This window comes from Protopterus annectens, chromosome 2.part1 (assembly GCF_019279795.1).
Source record: "Protopterus annectens isolate FY-2018-M chromosome 2.part1, PAN1.0, whole genome shotgun sequence".
NCBI lineage: Eukaryota > Metazoa > Chordata > Ceratodontiformes > Protopteridae > Protopterus > Protopterus annectens.
In genome coordinates, this window is record NC_056729.1 from 1,149,500,391 (window position 1) to 1,149,525,070 (window position 24,680).

Consider the following 24,680-nt stretch of genomic DNA (forward strand, 5'->3'; position numbering starts at 1 on the left):
CATACTGCTGATCACTAATCATCACATCCCTTCTTAACCTTGCTTCCGCTACTCTTTCCCATAACGTCATGCTGTGACTGATCAATTTAATCCCTCTGTAGTTATTACAGCTCTGCACATCACCCTTATTCTTACAAATCAGTACCAAAACACTTTTTCTCCATTCCACAGGCATGCTCTCACTTTCCAAGATTTCATTAAACAATCTGGTTAAAAACTCCACTGCCATTTCACCTAAACACCTCCATGCTTCCACAGGTATGTCATATGGGCTAACAGCCTTTCCATTCTTCATTCTCTTCGCAGCTATCCTTACCTCCTCCTTGCTAATCCATTGCAGTTCATGATTCACTATCCCTACATCATCCAACTTTCCCTCCCTCTCATTTTCTTCATTCATCAACCCCTCAAAGTACTCTTTCCATCTCCTCAACACACTCTCCTCGCTTGTGAGTATGTTTCCCTCATTATCCTTTATCACCTTTACCTGCTGCACATCTTTCCTAGCTCGGTCCCTCTGTCTAGCCAATCAGTACAGGTCCTTTTCTCCCTCCTTAGTGTCCAATCTTTCAAACAACTCTTCATATGCCTTATCCTTAGCCTTCGCCACCTCTCTTCTTTGCCATGCACCTCATCTCCTTATACTCCTGTCTACTTTCTTCATCACTCTGACAATCCCACTTCTTCTTTGCCAACCTCTTTCTCTGTATACTCTCAAACTGTAGACTGATAATTAACACGAGCACATTTCCAGGTTATTTCTAATAACTCTTCGTTAGCAGGATTCTGTAGCATTAATGAAAAGCATATCATTGTCTTTCTTAGTGTTTATGCAAACACTAAGAAAGAAATGATGTGTTTTTCATTAATGTTACAGAATCCTGCTAATGAAGAGTTATTAGAAATAACCTGGAAATGTGCTCGTGTTAATTATCAGTCTACAGTTTGATATTCATGACACTATGTAGTTGCAAATGTTATTTACAACTTAATTTTGTCACTTTAGGCTAATGCAATACTTGAATAAAATCATAATCAAACACCTTTTTTCATTTTCCTTTACTTGTAACAGCCAGGAAAAAAAACACAGAAAGGTTAATAAGGTCATAGAATAATTACTTTTGAAGCAATTACATTTATAAAGTCATAGTCACTGACATTAATAATGGTTTTACTGCCATATGCAATTTTGATATTAGCTACATTGTTCTTTAACAGAAGCTTTCATAAAGAATGAATACAACATAAAGTTCAAAGAAAATCAATATTTTTAATTATTTGAAACAAGGCCTGAGAACACATCCTTTATTTCCACTAAATACTACTCTGAATGAACTGTCCTTTCGATAGTTGCATGCAGTACCTTCATATATTCACACATTTTGTGCAATGTACAATCTTGGTTTACAACTTACTGGACAACATCATGCTGAACAGTATGACAATGTCTAGGAAATCTCATATTTGCTTTTATTACCAAGTATTTACTTTGAAAGCTGTATGAGGAGTATCATTTTAACACTAAATCACAAATTAAATTTACTACAATCAAGGACAGTCAGCAAGCTGTAAAATCTCTCATGAATAAAAATTCCTGTGTACATAATTACTACGGACTAGTAAGAGAGGTGCATTTAGATGGGTATTTTATCATTTATCAATTAATTACAGCATTGCAATACATCTATTACCATAGCATTAACATTGTTACAGTACTATTATCATGGAGAAATTTATTCCTCATAACAGAGCAGATTTTAGCTAAATCAAGAACCTTCTGAGTTTATTGCAATTGTCAGATGTTTAAAATCTTTTCAAAATGCAAATAAATGTGTACGCAGAGGACAAGGTGACTGTATCACAAATGTGTGCAAAAAAGGCATACTTAGAACAAGCAGTAGAGGCAGCTAAGTCTCAGCATTTGCCAAAATGCATTTTTTCAATGTCAAAAATGCAACTGACAATCCACTTGGAAAATTATTGCTTAGCAGCCACAAATTTTCCTCTCCCTGGAGTACAGGAGATGTATGTCATCTCGTACTTAAGCACCCTCCTCAAGTAGCGTCAGAAATGACAGCGGATATCCTTGGTTCTGTGACTAACAAGAACAACATAACACAAGACTAACAGACTCTTTCAGGAAAACCTCCACCACCACCTTCAGAAGGAAACTTGGGTTAGTCTTCAAAGAAATCCTGTCCTTGTGAAAGGTCAAATACAGTTTCTAACAAAAAGGGGCCTTAAACTTCAAGATCCAAAATGCAGAAATATTGGTCACTGAGAACAAAGTCTTCCAAGAAATGAATTTCAATGGTGCTGAGAATGTTCCTATGATGGTTGTACAAGCCAAGTTATCATAATGTTCAAGTCCCGGGGGGGGGGGGTTGGGGCAAAGTTGAAGCATTCATTTAAGGAATTGCATGACTAGTAAGCACTGCATCATAGCCCCTCCTTCCACAAGACCATGATGTGCAGAAATAGTGAAACATACACCTTGACCATGAAATAATAGAAACCAAAATCATAACAATGCCTGATGTAAATCAAAATCACATGCAGGGAAAAAAAAACAATAATGGGAGTACAGGGTACAACTCAATACAATCTGTGTGCCTTTTCCACTTGGGACACAGGCTTGGAGAGTGGACGGGTTCTTTACAACCTCAACTATCTCACAAATCCCTGTTGTTCTACCTAAAGACTGAGGCTCTAAGTTGATTGAGATGTATTCCAGACAGTGAGGTATATCCTTGCCTAGGAAAACTAGAGTGTCTTGTAATGTCACAGTCCTTAGACTCTGACCACATCCCTCTCAGCTACCACACGGTGATAAGATTTTGGTCTTTATTCCTTGATCTTTGAGATAAAGTATGGAGTCACTGGGAACTGAGAAGGCATGCACACACCTCAGATGCCACGACAGAGAATGCATTTACTACTGTAATATTTGCCTTGTTGCATTGAGAAGTGAGAACAGACTGTGTTCTCCCAAATGGCAAACAGGTCTACCTCTGTTATGGAATGCCTCATATTTGGAAGACACTGACTAGGTCCAGCCTTTGACAAAGAAGCAGCTTCATAAGAAGAGCACAAGTACAAGTCAAGAGTGTATGCCAGCCTATTCTAATCACTGGAATTTGAATTTCTGAGAAAATGATAACTCCTGTACATAGCTTACTATTAGATAAAACCGTGTTTGACCTTGGTTCTGTAGGTACCATAAGATGGTTTGGTTTCTTGACCAAATCAGACATTGCTTCAGCAGCATCCATTTCTTCAAGTTCTTCTGGGCACAAGAGCAATACCATGATCTCCAAACACACAATGAGGATCCTTCTCTCCAGGGCAGGAAAGCACTTCCTCCACACTGTAAAAACTGAGGTGGATTTCCACCTAGCGGGCGAAGTGTTCATCAAGACCATGACAGATATGGTTGCAAAAGGGGGCGCTGTAGCAGAAGCTGTTAGTTACTGTCCATCATTCCAAGGCCAGTGACAAGGTCTGACAGCAGAAGCTCATTTGAGTACAAATAATGGCTGTAAAGCCACCAACAGCTCATAGTCCAATGCAACACCCACATCCTCAGGCATGCAAATGGTCCCATGAAGGCTGTAACAGACATCGAATTCAGAAGGTTAGTGCCTAAGCACTAACCTTGTATCTTCACCCAGTAGGGAAATGCAATAACCTCCTGGGCTTTCTCCAAATGTAGGAATGACCAGTAACTGAGACTACTTAGATCCACCCTGATTGAGCAATTCCCCCATGCCAAAGTTACTGAAAACTTTTTCACATTTATGGTAATCCTTAAGGACTGTATCCATAGGACTACAAGGACTGCATCCACAGGAATACCTAAATAAGCCCTACTTTAAGAAGTTTCTGGATGGAACCAGCCGGGTCCAGTCACCCAGGATTCCCTTTTTTTCTGCAAATCTTCAGCCACCACATCTATCAAGGTGGTGAAGACTGGACTGATAAAACACAGCTCTGTACTAGAAGTGAAGTGATGTTAACACAGACTAAGATGGAGAAGTCTCTTGTAAGAATTCCAAAAGCAGATGTCCAGAAAGGCATCCATCAAGTCCAGCAATAACATCCACACCACCTACAGAGGAACAAAAGCATGATACCCTGCAGAGAGAACATCCAGAAGTGGGCTTATTGGATGTGGTGGCTGAAGTTGCAAACATCTAACAGCCAAGAGTAAATCCCCTGTTTTTTTACACATACTGGGACAGACTCTGCAGCCCCTTTGAGAAGCAGAGTTCTACCATGTCCAACGAGCTCTGCAGAAAATGAATGGCCTGCCAGCAGGGCTCTTTGTGGCAGAGGGTCTATGAGTTCAAGAAAGCAGCTAATGGTGACCATGTCTAGCAACATAACAGAACTGGTGGGTCTTGAGGATGAATGCAGTTACACAACTGGCATAGTATGTCACTGCACTGGCCAAGTAAGTGGACATTCCCAAACATGGGATTTTGTTGAAAAATAATGAATTCTCATTGAAGTATTTAGACAGTTTGCTTTTCCTATGTATTACTTACATTGCTCATTTAATAATGTAGCAATACTTTTTTAAATCCAGTGTAGCCTCATATGTGTTACTTTAGGTGCAGAAAAAAACGGTCACATCTATGTGGTTTCTCCTACTACATGTACAATCACCTTTACTTTATTGTTATGACTTTGGGAATTCTGACAGGCTAGCCTTACAGAGTTAGGAACACTAATTTATTCATATACACATTCTGCACGCATGACATCAGTCATCATCCTTATTCATCTCAGAGATAACCAACTCCATCTCTACAGACAAGAAGAGTCCCCACTACCTCCAGTAACAAGCCAACTGAAATGGAATGAGTTTGTGACAGGCATACATACAGAAATGATGAGATTCTGCTCTAAAGAATGCACATTCAAGGGTGGAATGGAGACATGGGAGGCCTGCACCTGACCTGGTGTTAGCATCAGGCTATGTTTCACAAGGGTATACTCCTGCAACCATAAACCCATTCTCCACAACTTAATCATGTGTGAGCCTGGTGAGGTAAGACCCACTGGATCCCTTTAACCTGGGCCACAGAAGGAAAGGCCTTGGACTCAAGTACTGCTGACTTTACATTTCACAAACCCATACCTGAGGTCAGGTTACTCCAATATATTATGACTGATCAGTAGGTTTGTGTTGCCTTTACTCTAAGATGGCCATTCATGTTGAGAATGGAGGAAGCACGGTTTCCAGGCCCATCCTCAGCTATTAATGCAGACAAGTGTAAGTTTGGGTCTTTGCTAGCACAGGATGACATCACCACCTGTGAGGGCAATTTTTAGTGGACTTGCCTCTGAAGGGCTTATCTGAGGTGTATCCACCATTTCTCAGTCCTTTTGATTAAGCTCTGGAACAAATGTGAAGCTGACATCCTCCTGGCATTAGGCCAGACCAGGAATTTCTGTCTACAGTGGCAGGTTTGAATTGCTACCTCTTTATTCCACATCCTGCTCCTCTCCTAGAACTGGACATAATGTCTGTATTGGTTATAGCTCTTCATCTGTCAGCTACACTGACACAAATTTGTTTTCAGGCAATGAAATGAAAGCCTTTACTGTTATGCATTAAGATCAAAACTTGAACTTTGCCAATGTCAAAACAACCTGTGGACTTAAAAAGTCTATGCCTGATCTTATAACTCTGTGAATAATATCAAGGCATGCTTCAGTACAGGGAGATCATGCTCCTAAGCACTGCATCTTCAAGAAAAGACATGCTGAACAGGAACAGAATAGAAGTGAAATCAGGTAGACAGACATCAACCAAGTACAGTCTAGAAGTTACATCCACAGACTGAGTCAGGGGAATCATGATATCCATTAGCCACAGTGACTGTATGAAAGTACGTCAAACAACAGTGGCAATTTTCAGTCATATCTGTAATATCAGAGCAGAAACACAAAGATCAATATTAGTAAGTAGAGTTGCTTTTGCTTTGACTTCTGCCAGCGATCATTATTTTTTGTTTATTAGGTGCTGGATGGGTTTGAGCAAAAAGTGAAGGTCAAGAATCAGTGGGCGATGACTCTGACATGGATTCATATTTGTTTTAGTCGCATCTGTACTTTCATTATGTTTTCATCAGCAACACAATGCTGACAAGATGCAAGAACAGTTTTTCACCGCTGTAGTATGTGTCTTTTCTCTAAGGATGTGCAACAATGGGGTTACAGAATTTAAGTACGGGATGTGTGCGTGTGTGTGTGTGTGTGTGTGTGTGTGTGTGTGTGTGTGTGTGTGTGTGTGTGTGTGTGTGTGTGTGTGTGTGTGTGTGTGTGTGTGTACATGTATGTATGTATATAGAAGAGCTCCTATTAAACTCTTCTTTTTTGCAGATTCATTAATTTATTTATTTATTTTATTTACTTAACATTTGTTGACCGGGAATGTCCGACTAGGCTCCACAGAGCCTGATTTCAGTGGAGGCCCGGGGAGAAAAGCTCCAGATGCATGTCTTTGGAATGTGGGAGGAAACCGGAGTACCCGGAGGAAACCCACGCGAACACAGGGAGAACATGCAAACTCCACACAGAAGGCACCCCAGCCGAGAATCGAACCGGAGAACCTCTTGCTGTGAGGCGACAACGTTAACTGCTGCACCACTGTGCCGCATCAATATGAAATTGATGTTGTGTGTCAGCAGTAATGGCATCAATGTATGCATCTGTAATATCCGAACAAGATTCTAATTATATTTGGTGGGCTGGGGATTACAGCAAGCTCTGCTCCCTCTGTATTTGGCTTCAGTGACCAGTTCTCATTAGCCAAGGGTACAGTGTTCCTTTGGTTAGAATATGCTCTTCCATTCCCGACTCTATAAAAATAACTTGAAATTCTCACGGTTAGTTTTTCAGGACTGAGTTTCTTGTATAAATGTAATGATTCTTCAGAAGCACTCTTTCTTATGACTTTGTTTCCACTGGTCAAAATCTCTGAGAACAACATTCTAACTACAAACAAGCCAGAAAATGCTACATTTATGAAATTTAGCAGTTGTTCAGTTTTGTATTCACTACAAGCCTAATAGTCAATTTCAATGTGTTGTAAAAGAAACCACAAATTCATAGTATTCTGCAGTTCACCGCATTCCTAAGATCTAACAATTTTTCAACAGCTACGACACTTCAAACTGAAAAATATTTTCTTTGCCTTATGTACTGCAGTATGTAGTTAATGTAAGTCTTCTTTGGGTTATTCACAGGGATTTACTGGAGTACAGTTGCCATATTACAGATGAGACCTTGTTTATTGCTTCTGTATTCAGGGAACAGTCAAACAGACCACGCATTTCAAAAAACTGACAGTCCACTACACACAAGATAGATCTATGACTGACTAATGACTTGCTGTTCACATATAACTTCTTGCTTTCAACAGGAGTATGATGCATGACTACGAGGATTATGGATCGTTCAGCTGAAAGGAAGGAAGAAATGCAATCAGTTACAAAGTCCAAACAAAGCAAATAAGCTTTAAAACTGCAAACAGTTTTAGTATGTTTGTGTATACACGCATTAGTTACAAAGTCCAAACAAAGCAAATAAACTTTAAAACTGCAAACAGTTTTAGTATGTTTGTGTATGCACATGTGTGCTAATGGTTGTTTATACACTAAGCAAGAAAATGGAAGTTAAGTCTCATTTTTATCAGATTAGGGTCCACAAGGCACAGATACCTGTGCTGGAATGTAAGAGCTTTTGTTGGTACAAATAACTTGTAAACATCTGTCCTGTATGCAAGTGGAGGCTTTTGGAGTAAAACACATGCATATGGTGTACAGCACATTAACAGCTTTTTGCCTTACTACTTCATATTGCCAGCAAAGTAAAAGTGGCAATTCTGAAACAATATTTAAAATTGATGACAGACTCTAAATTTTAAAACACAGGCATGCACTACTGTAAATTAATTTGTCAGACAGATGACTATACACTTATAAAAATCAGTACCGTTAACTGCAGACGTTGCAAGTTCACTACCATAACATTCAGACATCAATATACAAGACAGTAACACAACAATAAGGTTAACAGAAGAAGGGATAATAGCCCACAATATCTGCTTATGTTGAAATTGTGTTTAAATTAGCTATTTATTCTAGACCTTTTTAATTGCCTCATACTACCTAAAAATGGCTACTACAAATGTTTACAGTTTCCCCACAGACTTTCTTGTCGCTGCACAATTTTTTCAACAGCACAAAGGTGAATCACTTTGCTGGAATGTAAATCAGTGAAACAGGTTTTATAAAGAATGAAACAAATGGAAGGAAAATATAAACTGCATATTCAAAGATGAACTGCTGTGGCATGGAATTAACATGCACAGCATTCTGTTTAAGGAGCAAAAGTTTCAATTGCAGGAACTCCCATGTGGAAAATAGCTGTATACACAAGAATCTTCATTTTTCTGATAGTTTCCTCTGCAGAGGGTCTCACAGACAGACCACTAAATATCATTGCCCCTTTTCCTGTGGTGACCTGTGGCAATTCTCCTTTAATATCATTTGGTACCCCTTCTGATAAACAATACTGGCGAATATCGCAAGTGTCAGTTGTTGGACTGCTCAGTTACTAACTAGTCTAGTTTTAAAGCATATCTACATCAGTGCAACCTAAATACAAAGAAAAAGTCAATGGTACATGGTAAATTTTAAAATTCTAGATATAGTACAAGTTTCAGAACACATTTACATGATACTAACATATTTGTAAATAAAAGGCAATAGTCTGTGAACTAGGTTAGCTTTTTGTTTACTGTACAACCAAGACAAAAGGTTATAGGTGTTTAACTTTCATACAACTAATAAACAAGACAAAAGTTTATCCTGAGGTTATATAACAAGGTAGGCTTAAGATGGCTTTTTATTGCATTTTCATGGAGTTGACTTCAACTTGCCTTTTTTCCTCCTAAGTAGTAATGTTTCTGGGAGGAACATAATCCTATCATTGAAGCAGTGACATGCATAAATACTTTGGCTGTGAGACATCAACTTTGTTCTGAACTATGCATAGTTGGTATCATTATGTATCCCTGATGGTAGATAATTACAGTTTGCAGGAACTATTTTCATGAATTTTCACCTAAGGCTACAATGAACTGTAATTTCTAGTGTGACACAACATTCAGTATTAGAGTGCATGCTATACGATACTGACTTATTTGCTCATTTATGAGTGAGAGGTGGATGGTAGCTGTCATGTTGGAGCTCAAATGTTAGGGGACAGAAGAGAGGCACAAGCTGGGACTGGCACCAAACTAACTCTAAGCAGGGAAATGCAATGGTACTCACAGTGAGGGGGCCTGTGAAATTAGTCTACTGACTCAATTTACAATTGTTTGGATATGTTTTATGTTTTCTCCAAGAGTTTAATGCTACAACTAGGATCATATTTTACAGTTCTGGAATCAAGACACTGACGGCAACAGCATTTCTTGATGATGATATAAGGTAGTTTACTAATAATCATATTTGTTAACCAGGTGGGCCCACTGGACACACAGCCGCTTGTCATGGGTGACCTGGGAGCAATGTCTGGTTAAGTGACTGATTAAGGTCACACAGGAGGCAAATGAGGACTGAGGGAACTGCTTTCCTTGAATAAAAGTGAGGGATTCTTCTATACTCCAAACTATCTTTGTAAGGCGGAGACCTGTTCGATTATGGCGTTGTTAAAGAATTCGTTTTGTTTAAGGGAGTTAGCATGTAGGCTATTCTGGCTAAGTTTTTTGAAGTTAAACTTTTTATCCACTGCCACAAATGACTGAAGTAACCTTGCAGTTGGGTAACAACATTTTCATTCATTGGCATACTTTCATTGAAAAATGGTCTACCTACCCCCTCCCTATCTGAAGTTGCTTCATGGATAATGGCACTTAACAGGTTATCATCATAATCCCTTTCTTTAAACTCCTGTATAGTTTCAAACATCTGTTCCTTACACCTCTCTTTGTGTCTATTTAGTCGGCTTTCTCTCAATAGCTGACTGTATACAATACCATTAAATATATGCGGTGCATGCATACTTTCTCTATGCCTGTACCGATTGGCATGGACGTCTCTCTTAAAAATACTTGTACTAATCCCTTTAATAGTTTTCTCTATTCTGACATCTAAATAATCCATCTGTTCTTATGAGAAATTAAGTTTAAATCTCCGAAAGGTAGTGATCCCATTTAAATACTCCATAAAATATTGGAGCTCATCTTCACTGCCTTTTCAAATCAGAAAAACGTCAACAAAACAATACATTGGATATTAGAGAATATAATTGGAATGTAAGATTACATGCTGATGAGAAACCAGGGATTACTGTAGATATTATTTTATTTATTTAACATTTGTTTAGTGAGAAAGTCCACCTGGACACAGGTCCTTTTTCAGTGGAGGCCTGGGGAGAAAAGCTCCATGAGTAACAGTAAATTTTAATGTACAAATTACAATAATCAATCAAATATGAATTAAACAAAATGTAGTATACATAAGAAAATACAAATTTGTTACATCATGACAACAATTAGTATCAAACCAATTTTAATTAAGTGCAACATATTTATATTGCAAAAATGAAATATAAATGATTTTACACAGTATGCAATTATTTCAATTTGTAAATGTAATAAGTTTATATTATATGTAGACTGATTTTATATTTCTGGCATTTATACATATTTGAGTAATAGTATATTTATATATGTCAATGATGGTATGTTTTATACAAGATGTAGTGAATTTTAATTGATTAATTAATTAATTTATAGTAGATTGTGATTGGGGGCTATGTCACATGGAATTTTTGAAACATGTTTTAAATGTAAACTGTTGATTTATTTGTAAGTTTTACACTGAAGAAGGTCTATGCCTGAAAGGTTGGCATTTCTCATGCCCGAGGTTTTGTTTTGATATAAGTTAACTTGAGGCTAAGTTAACTGCAATTTTGTTCCATCATGCCTGTGGCCTTCTATGTGTGCCAAGTCCTACAACTCAACTTTGTTGTTAAACTTGAAATTAACCAAGGCCAGATGCTCTCTACTTAGCAAGGCAGCATCCCAGCTGCATTTTTAGCAGAGCACAGGACATTGTGAACTTTCTAGATATAGATGAGTTCTTTTAGTCCACCGATTTTCTGACAAAGCCTTTTTTGTGTGATAGGATCTGTGGATTGCTTCAAACAATATACTTGGTGTGACAAAAAGTCACTATTTCTGAGTTTAGAACAGAATGTAATTTTAAAGGGTGCACTGTCAAAGCTGACTTGTGAAGAGCCTCTCATCCAAGGATACTGTATTTATAACTGTCAGCAACGGGAGAGAATTTTCTTTATTCCTCCATAAAAACAGGTAAATGCCCCCCCGATGGCACAATTAGGTTTCTGTGTGAATTATCACTGAAAAGCAGGGGTGGCTCGTGGCATTGGACTACCGGGTTGCAGCCCCCTCAGCAACAAAAAAAGTACTTTTTAGTTTAGTTATTTAATTTTTTTTACTGTCTCAGTTCAGTTGACTCGTGTTTCAAATTTCTCTGCTTTATGCCGACAAACTCTGCAAGTACGCGCATGCGCACTTTGACCACTTCAGGTTGCGGCGGTTTTAAAAAAGAAGTTTTTTTTCTCTCTCTTTCTACTGCAGTCCGGGTAGCGAATTAAGGCATCAGTGTGATGCCCAGCAGTCTATGTGGTTTGGAACCGCATAGAATTGGAAGGGGTTCGGACTGCCACGTCCGCAGGCACGTACATGATGTGCTTGGGCTAAATGGCTGCTGAATGGTTGTCGCTCTCTTCCCGGGCTTTATGTGCTGGGAAAAGAGCGAGAAGCAAACAGTTGCAGCCAGTTTCAGTTGTGGAGTGAGTGAATCAAGTGAAGATTTCTGGGTTGGCGGCCTATTTCGTTCGCTGTGCTGGATGTTACACAGCAGCTGAAGAAGAAGAAATAGAGAAGAGTACAGAGAGTTTCTTTTCTTCTTGGTGGTGGTATGTATGTATGACAGAGAGTACATTCATTCAATATGTATATATAATCAATGTCTGACAATATGTTGTGATGTGTGTGTGTGTAAATATATATATATATATATATATATATATATATATATATATATATATATATATACTGATACAGTAGGTCACAACTGTAAATCTTAAATTGCACTCTACTGAGAATTTCCTGAATACAGTGGTAAACGAGTTATTCTGTAAAGCTCAAAGATGTGATATTTTTCCCAAAGGGGAAATACATATTTTTAAGTGATTTAGATGATCACAATCTCCTGATACTAAATCCTAAACTACACACATCTTATTGCTGGAGGATACTGACCTCAATTAGTCTGTAAAGCTCCAAGTTGTGACTTCTTTCCTTTTAGAGATATATTTTTTGACTGATACAGTGGATTATAAATCTGAACTAAACTATTAAAGTAGTATTTTGCCATGTGACTAAGAGCCTATATTTACGGTGTGGTACTTTGACGCATTCTTGTTGAATTTCTTTCACTGTGATCTGTAGTTCCTAGCTGAGTACTCTGAGCTTCTCAGGCTTGTTTCAGAGTTAAAGAATGAGATACAGGTTGTGATGAAAGCTTAAAAATGTGCAACTTAAACAAGTATATCTTCCTGGAAGGATTCCAGTATTTAGCAGTAGTTGTTTACAAAGCAGAAGAAAATTGAGCAGCCCATTTTTTTTTAACTTTTTTCTTGTTTGATTGCTAAATAGATGGTTTTGCAAAGTGATCACTAAAACCACTGTTCCAGTTGTAAGGGAATGATGGAAGCAGTTCAAAGCTCTCTCAGCAACTGCCTATGTTTTTATCTGTAAGGAATTTAATGCATGGCATTCACAGAATTTATTTTTAATGATGGCTATCAGATAAGTGTACAATATAGGCAACAGAGAAAGCAAATGATTTGCCATGATAAAAATATGGAAAATGAACCAATGTGTATTACATTCTACAACTGTCAGACCTTGAGGATCAGTAGAGAAACAGAATGGGGTTTTCAATGTCAGGGAGTGCAGTTCTATGAAAGGCCTGTCCACTGTGTGTGTGTGTGTGTGTGTGTGTGTGTGTGTGTGTGTGTGTGTGTGTGTGTGTGTGATGTGTGTGTGTGTGTGATGTGTGCTCCTATATATATATATATATATATATATATATATATATATATATACATATATATATGTGTGTGTGTGTGTGTGTCTATGTAATATAGCTCTATGTTAAGAAATTCCTACTGTATTACCCCATTATTGGCTTTGTCCGGGTTTTTTGTGCTAAGGTTGACAGCTATGGCAAGAACTAAATTCACTGAATATGTTTGAGGGCTGTAGTCCCTCATTACTGGGTTTGTCCAGGTGTTTTGTGCTAAGAGGTTGACAGCTATGGTGAGAACTGAATTCATTAAATGATAGCCATTTAAGTTTCAGTCTTCCTCTCTTTCACAAAGCAGCTGATTTGGCATAGTGGTATATTGCTCTGACTGTTTTGCACAGGGACCTTGGCAGTAAAATGTATGGTGGTAACACAGCATCTTTCTTTCACAAAGCAACTGATTTGGCATAGTGGTATGTTGCTCTGACTCTTTTGCACAGGGACATTGGCAGTAAAATGTATGGTGGTAACACAGCATTTTATTCTAGCAACTTTCCAAGATTATACAAGCAATGTTTAATGTGTCCCAGGTTTTTGGGCTTTTGACCCCCCCCCCCAATAAATTTGGCTTTTTCCAGATTTCTTGTGCTGCGAAGTTGAGATGCAGTTGAGTATTGAGTAGATTTTACAAGGAGCTGAGAGCTGCAAGGGAAGAGAAGTTTAGTGCTGCTTATGCTAAGTCAGCTTGCATTGTTAATAGTACAACAGGTTGTGTACTTGCTTTTGATGTAGAAGGTTGTTGGTTCTACTCCCACAAGGAGTGGATGCTGCCGTACTGAAAAAGTTAAGATACTAAATATGAGCCTGTTATCAGTTTGCCATCCATTTCCTATTGCAATATTACAAGCTTATCATTTTTAATGTAATATAGGCAATTCATTCCTCAGGGGCATCAGACACTTTATTTTTCGAATGAAACCATGAAATATAAAGGTGTTTGCTAGCAGCAACCTCTTCATTAGTTACAGATTTATTTAATGTGGAATTATTTAGATGACTTTTTTACTTCAGAGATTGTGCATATTTATGATGATGGTGGACTGTAGAATTGTGCATATTTACTGATAATGGTGAACTGTAGAATTGTGCATATTTACTGATAATGGTGGACTGTAGAATTGTGCAAATTTACTGATAATGGACTGTAGAATTGTGCATATTTACTGATAATGGTGGACTGTAGAATTGTGCATATTTACTGATAATGGTGGACTGTAGAAGTTTGAGTAGACTTTTATGATGGAAATGTTCTGAACTGGGCAGTTTTGTCATTATTGGAGCATGCGTTTTGTTTCATTGTTTACTGAAAAAATGTTCAAAACAATAGAAAGGTGTATCAAAGAGCACATGTATATTTCATATGCAAGGGGCCTATGATTTGAAAACAGCCCAGAATTAATCTTTATCTGCCACTGGTAAAATGTATTTTCTTTGAATGTGGGTTTCAATGCTGTTTCAATGAATGTGAGTTTCAAGGGCAGAGATGTTTTAATGCTAAGTTTGTTTAGCAGATGTCTTAGTGTTCGTGCTGTAAAATGCAAAATAAAACTTTCAAATGAAGTCCAAATCATCATAGAAGTAAATCAGTATGCACATTAGTGTTTATGGTAAATGGAGTGAAATAGCCAAGTAATGGATCATTGGAATGGCTGCAGGGGGAGGCTCCATTCGACCATGATTTTGTGAGGGGGAAGGGCGGTAAACTTAAAGACAGCCCCAGCTGAACTATACCTCCCAACTGTCCAGATTTTCAAAGAATTAATAGATTTTTGCTTCTTATTTTTGATTTGTTCCTCATAAAATTTGTGGTTTTCTGGCAAATCATTTGGGAATTAAGTCACTAAATAATGACACACTGAGTTTCAGACTTCATAACCTTCAGAAAAATGCATGCTAAAGTAAGACCCGTTGTTCTATCAACTGTCTCAGTTTATACAAGAGCAATTTTTAGTACTGTTTATATGTTCCCCCAATATATTTGGCCTTGTCCAGATTTACTGCATTAACAGGTTGAGAGGTACATGCAAACAAATTGCTTTATAGTATTAGGCATAGCCACACCTGTCAACTGTCCCTGATTTTGGCTCAAAATGTTGCCCTTCCCCCTAATAATCCCTCCGCAAAATAGCAATTTTGGAAGAAAACATGAAGAGTTTACACTTAAGAAATATAACTGTAATAATCAGAGTTACAGATTACTTTTATTTCAGAAATACGTGTAGATTCTTTAATTTTGTCAGCTGCTCAAGTTAGCAATACTAATATTAAAGTGCCCTTTCTTTGACAGGTTCCCAGCTGTATTGTGTGGCTATTTTATATTTTTACATCACATTTTTGGTCCATTTTTCATAAAATTGTGTTTTTTTTGGCAAATGAGTGACAAATCATTAAAGACTGAAGTTAGAAAATAATGACAGACATTTGAGTTTCAGATTTCATACCATTCAGAAAATTCATACTAATGTAAGACCCATTCTATTATCTTTCTAAGTTTATAAGAGCAATATTTAAAAATTGTCCTTATTTTTGGGCCTTTGTCACACTTCTATGTAAGGCTTTGTCCAGACTTCTTTCTCTGAGGTTGAGAGGTATGACAAATGTGTCAGGGCCATCACAGTCAGCCAGAGACATTTCAAATTGTGACATACTTGTTGCACCCCACTCCCCCATGTAGTGACTCTGGATGTGTCAAAGCAAGGCAAGGAGTAGTTATGCAGTGTAAATGTGCTGAGTATCCCCCCATCCAAGGTAGACACAAGTACTAGAGTGGCTTTTCATCTGTCCTTGATTTCTGCAGAATAGTCTGGTTTCTGTCATATTTTTTGTACTGTTGATTTATGCTTATTACTCAAAGTGTCTGTTGCTCTCTTTCTGTTGCCATGTAGAGAATACTTAACTAGATAATGTATAAGCCCTGGGTATTGAAATGCATATGACAGTATTTGTAATAAAGGACAGGATTACATTATTTTAAGAAGCTCATTACACTTGGGAGACTTCCGGTCATCTATGCAGGCTTTACCCATAAACTAAACAGAATGCCAGTCGTGTGGTCCATAACCTGTACAGTAATCCTTTTAAACAATGTATCTTGAGCTTATTGTTTGCTTTTCATTTTTTACTTTGATCATGTTTTCCCCATGAAACAAGTAGATGTTTGTCAGGCAGCAGGTCTTTTTTTGGATAAGAAACATTTTTACAAGTGGGGGCATCAGAGATTTCTACTTTCAGCATGTTAGTTGGTACTTTAATAAAGCTGAATATAAATTATAATTAGAACTGCAGTGCAAGAAGTGGTTTGAGTTGAGTGCTGCTTGTTTTTCTTATACTTGACTTTGAATGGCATTCCATTAATGTATTTAAAAAGTAATTTATTTTTTCATGACTCACAAACTTTTTGTTTCCATCTAGATATTAAGTAAGCTGTCATGCAGCCAATGCATTGAAATATTTTTATTCTTCTACACTTCATCATTATGAGAGTCCAGTCAAGACAAAATGGTTTGGCACCCAGGGCAGTGTATTTAGTTAGTTTTTGTGGTTTTGAACATAACCCCTCCCCTTTCTAGTTGACCACACCCCTTCCCATTGACTCCACCCATGCAGATGTCTCCTGCAGCCCCCCTTTGATTTGAAGTCATCAGGCGCCACTGCTGAAAACTACTAGTTTCAGAGATTTAGCCCTCCCCAGAGGTTGAAAGTTTAGACCGAGTTATGCAGAATGGATCTGCTGAATAGCAGTGCTTGATTCATAAGCTTTTTCTTACATATAGAGAAGTAGTGAAAATGTCATGTTATATTGTACAAGTTACTGTATCTGCCACATGCACAAGTCTCTCATGATTATTCATGGGTTATCACAATGCTCCTTTATTGCAGGATAAGCCTACAGTACTGCATACATACTTACAGTGAGACAATTCATATGTCTTAAGTTTTAACATTTTTAGTTAACAGAGTGCTAGAGAATTACAACAGTTGGTTCATAGGTTCATACTAGGCTATCTGCCCTAGGGCATTTATAAGCCTAGCCAGAGTGTGTTTGGCTTTCGCCACCCATTATAAATTAATTTTGATATGCCCTTTTTCGAGGTTAGTATACTGTGCCTCTGTCTAACAGTGACACAGAAGTGATACCCGGGGTAAACCTACGATCTCCCATCCACTCATCAAGATTCCTCTTGAAGAGAGTCAATGAGGGACTCTGCCTAACCTGGACTGGAATTTTATTCCAGAGTGAAGGGAGCCTCTGGGTTATGAATCTGTCCCTCCAGCATGTCCTATTTATTTCAGTGCTGAGGTTCAAGTCTCTCAAGTGCGTAGCTCAATGGGATTTGGATTTTCTGAGGTGCAGCATGTCCATTAATTCCGGCTTGGACATGGCTTTATATGTCAGGCACAGATCGCCTCAGATCAGGCGGTATGCCACTGAGTAGAGCTGGAGTTTCTTTAACTGGGCAGCATATGGCATCTGTTTGAGCCCTTTGATCCTCTTGGTGAGGTACTTTTGGGGTCTTTCCAGTTGCTGCAGGTGTCTGGTAAGGTACATCCCAAAAGGGGCATTGTATTCAATTATGGGCCTGATGAGGGATGAGTAAAGAGGCACGATAACATCCCCTGATCTAGATGTGAATCCCTTCATGATTAGGTGGGCTATATAAAATGTTTTTCTAACCACTTTGGCCACGTGTTTGTCAAATGAGAGATTGCTATCAACTTGGGTCCCCAGGTCCTTAATTACTTCTTCTGTACTTAATGGATTACCACCTATGTGGTAATTTGTGGGCACTTTGTTTTTACCAAAGGGGATGACTATACACTTTTTGGCGTTTAGCTTGAGGCCATGGCTCTGGCACCAGTTGTCTGTTTCTATGAGGACCTTTTGGAGGATGCTTGTGTCAGCTGGAGAGTCGATTATGGTGCCCAGTTTGCAGTCATCTGCGAACTTGTTCAGCCACAGTCCTTCCATGTTGGCCTGTACCTCCGAGAAATACATACCGAACAAGAGAGGTCCCAGGACTGAGCCTTGTGGGATGCCACTTGTAACTGGTTTGGAGTCTGACATGGCTTCAGCAATTCTAACCATGTGGGTTTTGTCCTTGAGCCAGTTTGCAACCCATCTAGTGACACAGGGGTTTATATTTAAGCTGGTGAGCTTATCTATAATGCCCGAGTGGGGTATTGTATCGAAGACTTTTGCGAGGTCCAGGTAGGCTGTGTGGACCACCTTCCCCTCGTCAATGGCCTTGGTGACTGTTTCAAAGAAATTGACCAGGTTTAAGAGGCAGGATCTACCCTTAACAAAGCCGAACTGGGTAGAATCCAGTGTCTGTAGGACCCCAATATCTTTATTTATGAGGTCCATGATGATCCTTTCCATAGCTTTGTAGACCAAGCTAGTCAGGCTTATGGGGCGATAGTTTCCAGGATCTGTTGAGGCACCACCTTTGTGGAGAGGGACCACTGTTGTTGTACGCCACTCTTTGGGTACATATCCTGTAGTAAGGCTGAGACTGAACAGTAGTTTTATGTTTGGGTTTAGCTCTTCTTGGAGTTCATGTAGGACACAGCCCGGGACACCGTCTGGTCCCACTGATGCTGTGTATTTTTGCTTTGGAGAGGGCAGCTCTTACCTGAGCATCTGAGATGCCAGGGGGGCAAGCACTCTGCTGGGATAGATATTTGCCCTTTTGGTGGGGAGGGGGGGTTTGTGCTGAACCTGTCAGCTAGGATGTTGGCAATGTCTGTGGGTTCGATGTATTTTTTGTCACTTTGGACTAATTCTGAGCATATCTGGGAATTCCCACCCAGGTTCCTAACATAACTAAAGAAAGCCTTGTGATTATCCTTAGTGTCCTTTGCAATTTTTCTCTCGAAGCTGGCCTTAGGCGATTTTATGAGTGCCCATAGTTTTTTGTAATACTGATCAGAGATGCCTTCCCTTTTTGGGATTTTGCTCTATCATATAGTAGCTTCCTCCTTCTATTGTAAAGTTTGTTTATGGCTGGGGTCCACCAAACAGGACGTCTGCCTTTGGAGGATTGGATCTTGGTTTTATTTGGGATTGCATGATCCATGCATTCCTGAAGGTGTTCATAGAATGCGTTTATAAAGGATTCTGTGGTCTGGGCCGGATTTTCCACAGGCTCGGGGGCTTTGTAGGATTCCACCTCGGTTTTGAGGAGTGTGAAATTTGCTTTAGAGAAGTTTTTCACTGTGGTTTTCTGGGTAGTGGGTGGGGTTGGGATGTGAATATCCAGTGAGATTAGTTTATGGTCTGATCTTACCAGTGAGGGATACACTTCTGGTCTGGAGCATAGAGTCCCCATGTTGGTGATGATCAGGTCCAGTATGGTAAGGTATGTTAAGTCTGATCCTGAATAAACATGCGCAAGTTATTATTACATTAGTCTAATATTGTTTTACTACATTTTTACAGGCTTTGTAGCTGTGAATCAGAGGCTGTATCAGATCATTTTCTACATCAAAGTTCTCATACAAGACATGTAAACAACTCTTCTTTTCATAAAGTATCAGTTAGTCTAAGTTATAACAATTATTGTGTCTTCCTGTAACTTCACTAGCTTGCCATAAGGAATCATCTATGTTTCGCACTCCCATTTCTTTCTCCACAAATGCTGTGATTTGACCTTTTTTTGAGACTGAGGCTATTACCTCACTTCTTCCTTATAAATTTTGGACTTCTCCATCTTATACTCATTTCCTTTTTCTGAAGTTCTTTGGTAGCATCTCTGGTGCATCTCTCTCACATCATCACTGCCATTTTAACTGATGTACTAGTCCTTAACTTTACATAGCCTAAAATGATGCTCCCTTAACAAGAACATCAAAGCTCCATCTTGGCTGTTGACTCCAGATCCTTTCCACTCTGCACATTTAACCCTTGCGGAGTGCACCTTTTCTCCCATTTCAAACCTTTCATTTGTGGCACAGAGCTGTTTCCATGGTGCTCTCTGAATTATTTCTGTACATTTGACTGCAGCAAATATCCTTCCTGATGCAAGTAATGCTAAAATATGCTCTCTCACTTGTGGTACCGTCTACAACAGGCAATGGATCAATCCAAACAGAAAGGAGATTTGAGTTCTGAACAAAGACAGACCGATATGGGCTGTAGCCATAGACATTCTGCCTAGCATGTTTCAAAATCGGTCCTCATGTTTACTTTTAACATTATTACTGTTAGTTCTTGACTATGCCATTCTAGGAACCCATTACTTCAAGGACTATATGCTACCGTGGTCATTATTTCAATACTGCAGTTCTCTGATATATCTTTAATTGCTTCATTACTGAATTCTGCCCCACTGTCGCTAAATAACTTTTGTAGTGGACTACTCTTGCCTATGCTACAATACTAAACTTTCTTCAGAATTTCTGACAGTCTCTTTGTGTTCATAATGCAACTGCCACATAATCCAGAGAGTAATGTGTCCTTTGACCAACATGAGGCAAAGGTAGTAAGAAAACCATTCTATTTCACCCAACTTATACGTAAGGACATAACATCCAGGTCCAAGGAAGTCATAGTGCCAAGTTATTTGGCCCTTATCACACCCATCACTGAGTATATTTGCCCCTTTCTACATGTACCTTACCAGACATATGCAATGGTTGGAACACCCACAAAGGTTCCTTACTAGGAGAATCCATGGTATAAACACATTGTCCTATATGGATTGCCTTAAAGCCTTATCTCTGTACTCTTGTCACCTACAGGTTAATGTAAGGCAAACAATGCTTGGCACACACGGCATCCTCAGATCCAGCTCTAATGGACCTTTTACACATTCCTAAAATGAACAGCATCAGTACCACTAGATTCAAGGATTTAAAAATTTGCTTGTTGACATAATTGAGACATTTTGGCAAGACAGATATGTATCTCAGAGCATCCCCATGCTTTGGAACAGGCTGCCCATCCATGTGAATCAGAGTCCATCCCTAATCCTATTTTAGCTTAGCCTTGACCAATGGATGGGAGACTGGAAATTTACCACAGGTCTGGCCCCCATGTTTCTGATAGACAGACGTAAACAGTCATGCTCAAGCTAACATTCCCTCATACAATCTCTAGAAACTTCCTAAAATACCCCCTCATAACAAGCACCCATGATACACAGGGACACAATTGGGTTGGATTACACGGCTAGGCTTATAAAGGTCCTGATGGTTTTTAGCCTAGTATACAACTATGAACCTATGAAATGTGTAAAACTGACAAATGATAAGAAAGGACCAATTGCTAGGTTCACACTCATTAAGTTCAACTGCAGTGGTGGTGCTGTGGTAGCGTTGTCGCCTCACAGTAAGATGTTGTCCGGTTCGATTATCAGCTAAAGCGTCTTCTGTGTGGAGACATGTGTGAATGGGTGTACCTTCGTTGAAGGTTGTGCGTCAGGGCCGGCAACTCGGCATGTAAAAATCTACTGCCAATCATTAGCGGACCGGAGTTCCGCTGTGGTGACCCGTAACTGGGAAAAGCCGAAAGACACAACAACAACACTCATTAAGTCCATATCAACTACCTCACTGTACTGAGAAGCCACAACCATGCCAGGTTTAGGACTACTATACTTTAGGCACAGCTTACAATTGCCAGAAATCTGTTTCAAGAAGTGAGAAAGTTAGAGAGTACAGATTAAAAAAATGTATGGAATAATCCTAATGTTCAAATACAAGGTAAAAGTCTGAATTGGAGGAGATGGGGGGAGAAGGAGAGAAGATTTGTTACACAGAGTGGAAAAAGAGGAGTACAGGCAGAGGTTTACAAATTGGGAGGAAGGGCAAGAAAGATCTGACCTGAAGTCAGGGGAATGGCTACAACTGTTGCAAATAAAATTGGCTGTTAAGGCTTGGTTAGTAAGGGCTGGTATGACGCAATCAATTCAGAAGTAATAACAGACATCAGTACTCATAAAGGAAGGGATTTAAAGACATATGCAAGGTTACTTGACAGTAAATATTTATTTATTTTTATTTAAATGTGCTTACCTGAGTAGAAAACTGATCAAACAATGACCAATTACATGTCCAGCCCAGGTTATATCATAATGTAACAAAACAATGTACAGTATACAATTAATAGTGGTTTACATTTATGAGTAAGCATAGAAAACCTGAGAAAGAATATATACACAGAAGATCTAACAAACCAAATATATGTACAGTTATGCAAGTGGAATAGAAAAGGGAGACTATATCTAGAGGCTAGTGGATGGAGAAATCCAACAGTACTGATCAAGTGAGGCAGCTGGAAGGGGAAGTGGCTACAGCATCAAGCAGCTAGATGGCAAACACATTCAGTGTTGGCTTTCTGTCTTTTGTATCAGTTTATGATAATGTTTTTTCTCACTTTATTTTTTATTTTTTTTTTTCACTTTTCTGCTAACACTGACATAATTGATCATCTGGAAGTAGGTGCTGTCAGAAAAATATTAAGTTTTTTACTTTTTGTTTTGTTTTATTTTGTTTTACTTTGTGGTAGAGTTCATCACTTTTTCTGCTTCGACTGAGGTAATTCTTTACCTGGCAGTAGATGTGATCAGTGTTTCCTGATTTTTTTGCCTTTTTAACTTTTTGTAGAGTTTTCTAACCTTTTGCTTCTGCTTGCAGTGGGGTAATTAGAAGTTATGTACTTACCATAACGTTCCATCTGAGTAGGTGGATTCATTTGTCTGCAAACTGTGGGTTATGGATCCGATATCGGATCCGAACCAGCATGGTTTATCCAGCTATGGATCCGAGCTCTTAGCTCCTCCCCTCACCCATAATGCCCTGCTCTCCCTACATGACCTCAGATCGCGTTTGCCCTGAATCAAAATACCCTAGAAATGGGTAACACATAATATGCAGGAAACTGACAAGGCCAGGGGGATAGGAGGGCGGGATGGTTGCAGACAAATGAATCCACCTACTCAGATGGAACGTTATGGTAAGTACATAACTTCTAAATCTGAAGTAGGAGATTCATTTGTCTGCAACCTGTGGGACAGAGTCCCCAGCTACCTGAATCTTGGGCGGCCGTCATGGAAGGATATTCCGGAGCACCGCGGAGCCAAAGGATGCTCTACCTCTAGATGTGATATCCAGCTTGTAATGAGAGATAAAGGTATGAGATGAAGCCCAAGTGGCTGCTGAACAAATGTCATCCAGAGGAATCCTAGCTTTAAAGGCCGCTGAGGTAGAAACTGACCGGGTGGAATGGGCATGGACTCCTTCCGGTGCGGGCCTCCCAGAAGCTTGGTAAGCTAAAAGAATACACTGTGAAATCCAGCGTGACAAGGAGACTTTGGAAATTGGCTTACCCAGATTGAATTTGGCAAAGGAAATGAACAACTGGTCGGATTGCCTATGACCAGCTGTCCTGTTAAGATAAAAACGAAGCTGCCTGTGAACATCCAAGGAATGCAGCTTGTATTCACCCTTGTTCTGATATTTAGGAAAGAAAACAGGGAGGTTAATGGACTGATTAATGTTTGCTTCTGAGGCTACCTTAGGAAGAAAGGAGGGATCGGTCCTGAGGTATACGCGGTCCGGATGGAAGACCAAGTAAGGAGGCTTCATAGATAAGGCTTGAAGTTCCGAAACTCTTTTGGCCGAAGTAATGGCTACTAAAAAAGCAGTCTTGAGGGATAAGAATTTAAGATCTACTGTGGCCGCAGGCTCGAAGGGGGGAGTGGTCAAGGCCTGAAGAACCAAAGAAAGATCCCATGGTGGAACCGCCTGCTTGACAGGGGGTCTAAGGAGAAAGGTGCCTTTTAAGAAAATTTTACATAATTTGGCGGACATATGCGGTCCAGAGTCATGACCAACATGATAGTGAGAAATGGCCGCAAGCTGCACTTTGACCGTGGAACTACTGGCACCATCATTAAAAAGAGTGGTTAGGAAGTCTAGCACCAGAGGAAGGGGAACCATGAAGGGATCTAGACCCTGCCGCTCCGCCCAAATGGAGAATCGTTTCCATTTACTGCGGTAAACTTTTCTGGTAGATGGTTTATGAGCCGCTACCAGGATGGCCTTAACGGGGGACGAGATACCGGGAGTCCTAATTAGGAGTGGAACTGGAGCAGCCAAGCAGTTAGCTTCAGGTTGTCCAGATTCGGAGTTGGTATGTTCGATGGGTGTGATATCAGATCCGGAATGGGATCTAGAATCCAAGGTGGATTCACCGAGTGAGACCTTAGGTAAGGGAACCAGATCTGTCGAGGCCAGAATGGGGCAATGAGGATCATTCTGCACCCCAACCGAGAGGCTTTCTGAAGAACCTGGAGCATCAGAGGCAAAGGGGGGTAAGCATAAAGAAGACCGGGAGGCCAAGCATGCACCAGAGCTTCTCTCGGGGAATCCCCTGGAGGAGGGATTAGAGCGAAAAAACTGTCGCACTTGGCGTTTAAGGGAGACGCAAAGAGATCGCAACAAGGAGTTCCCCACTGTGCGAAGATACGTTTCGCTACT

The 24,680-nt window shown here is 39.5% G+C and overlaps 1 protein-coding gene across 1 annotated transcript in view; it reads right to left on the reverse strand.

Moving 5' to 3' along the window:
• Positions 1-7,081: 7,081 nt before the first annotated feature.
• Positions 7,082-24,680, reverse strand: part of LOC122794358 — a 362,344-nt gene continuing 344,745 nt past the window's right edge. The window contains exon 4 of the mRNA XM_044062684.1: positions 7,082-7,471. Within this exon, the coding sequence (XP_043918619.1) occupies positions 7,251-7,471 (221 nt within the window). The 3' untranslated portion in view covers positions 7,082-7,250. The remainder of the gene's footprint in view (positions 7,472-24,680) is intronic.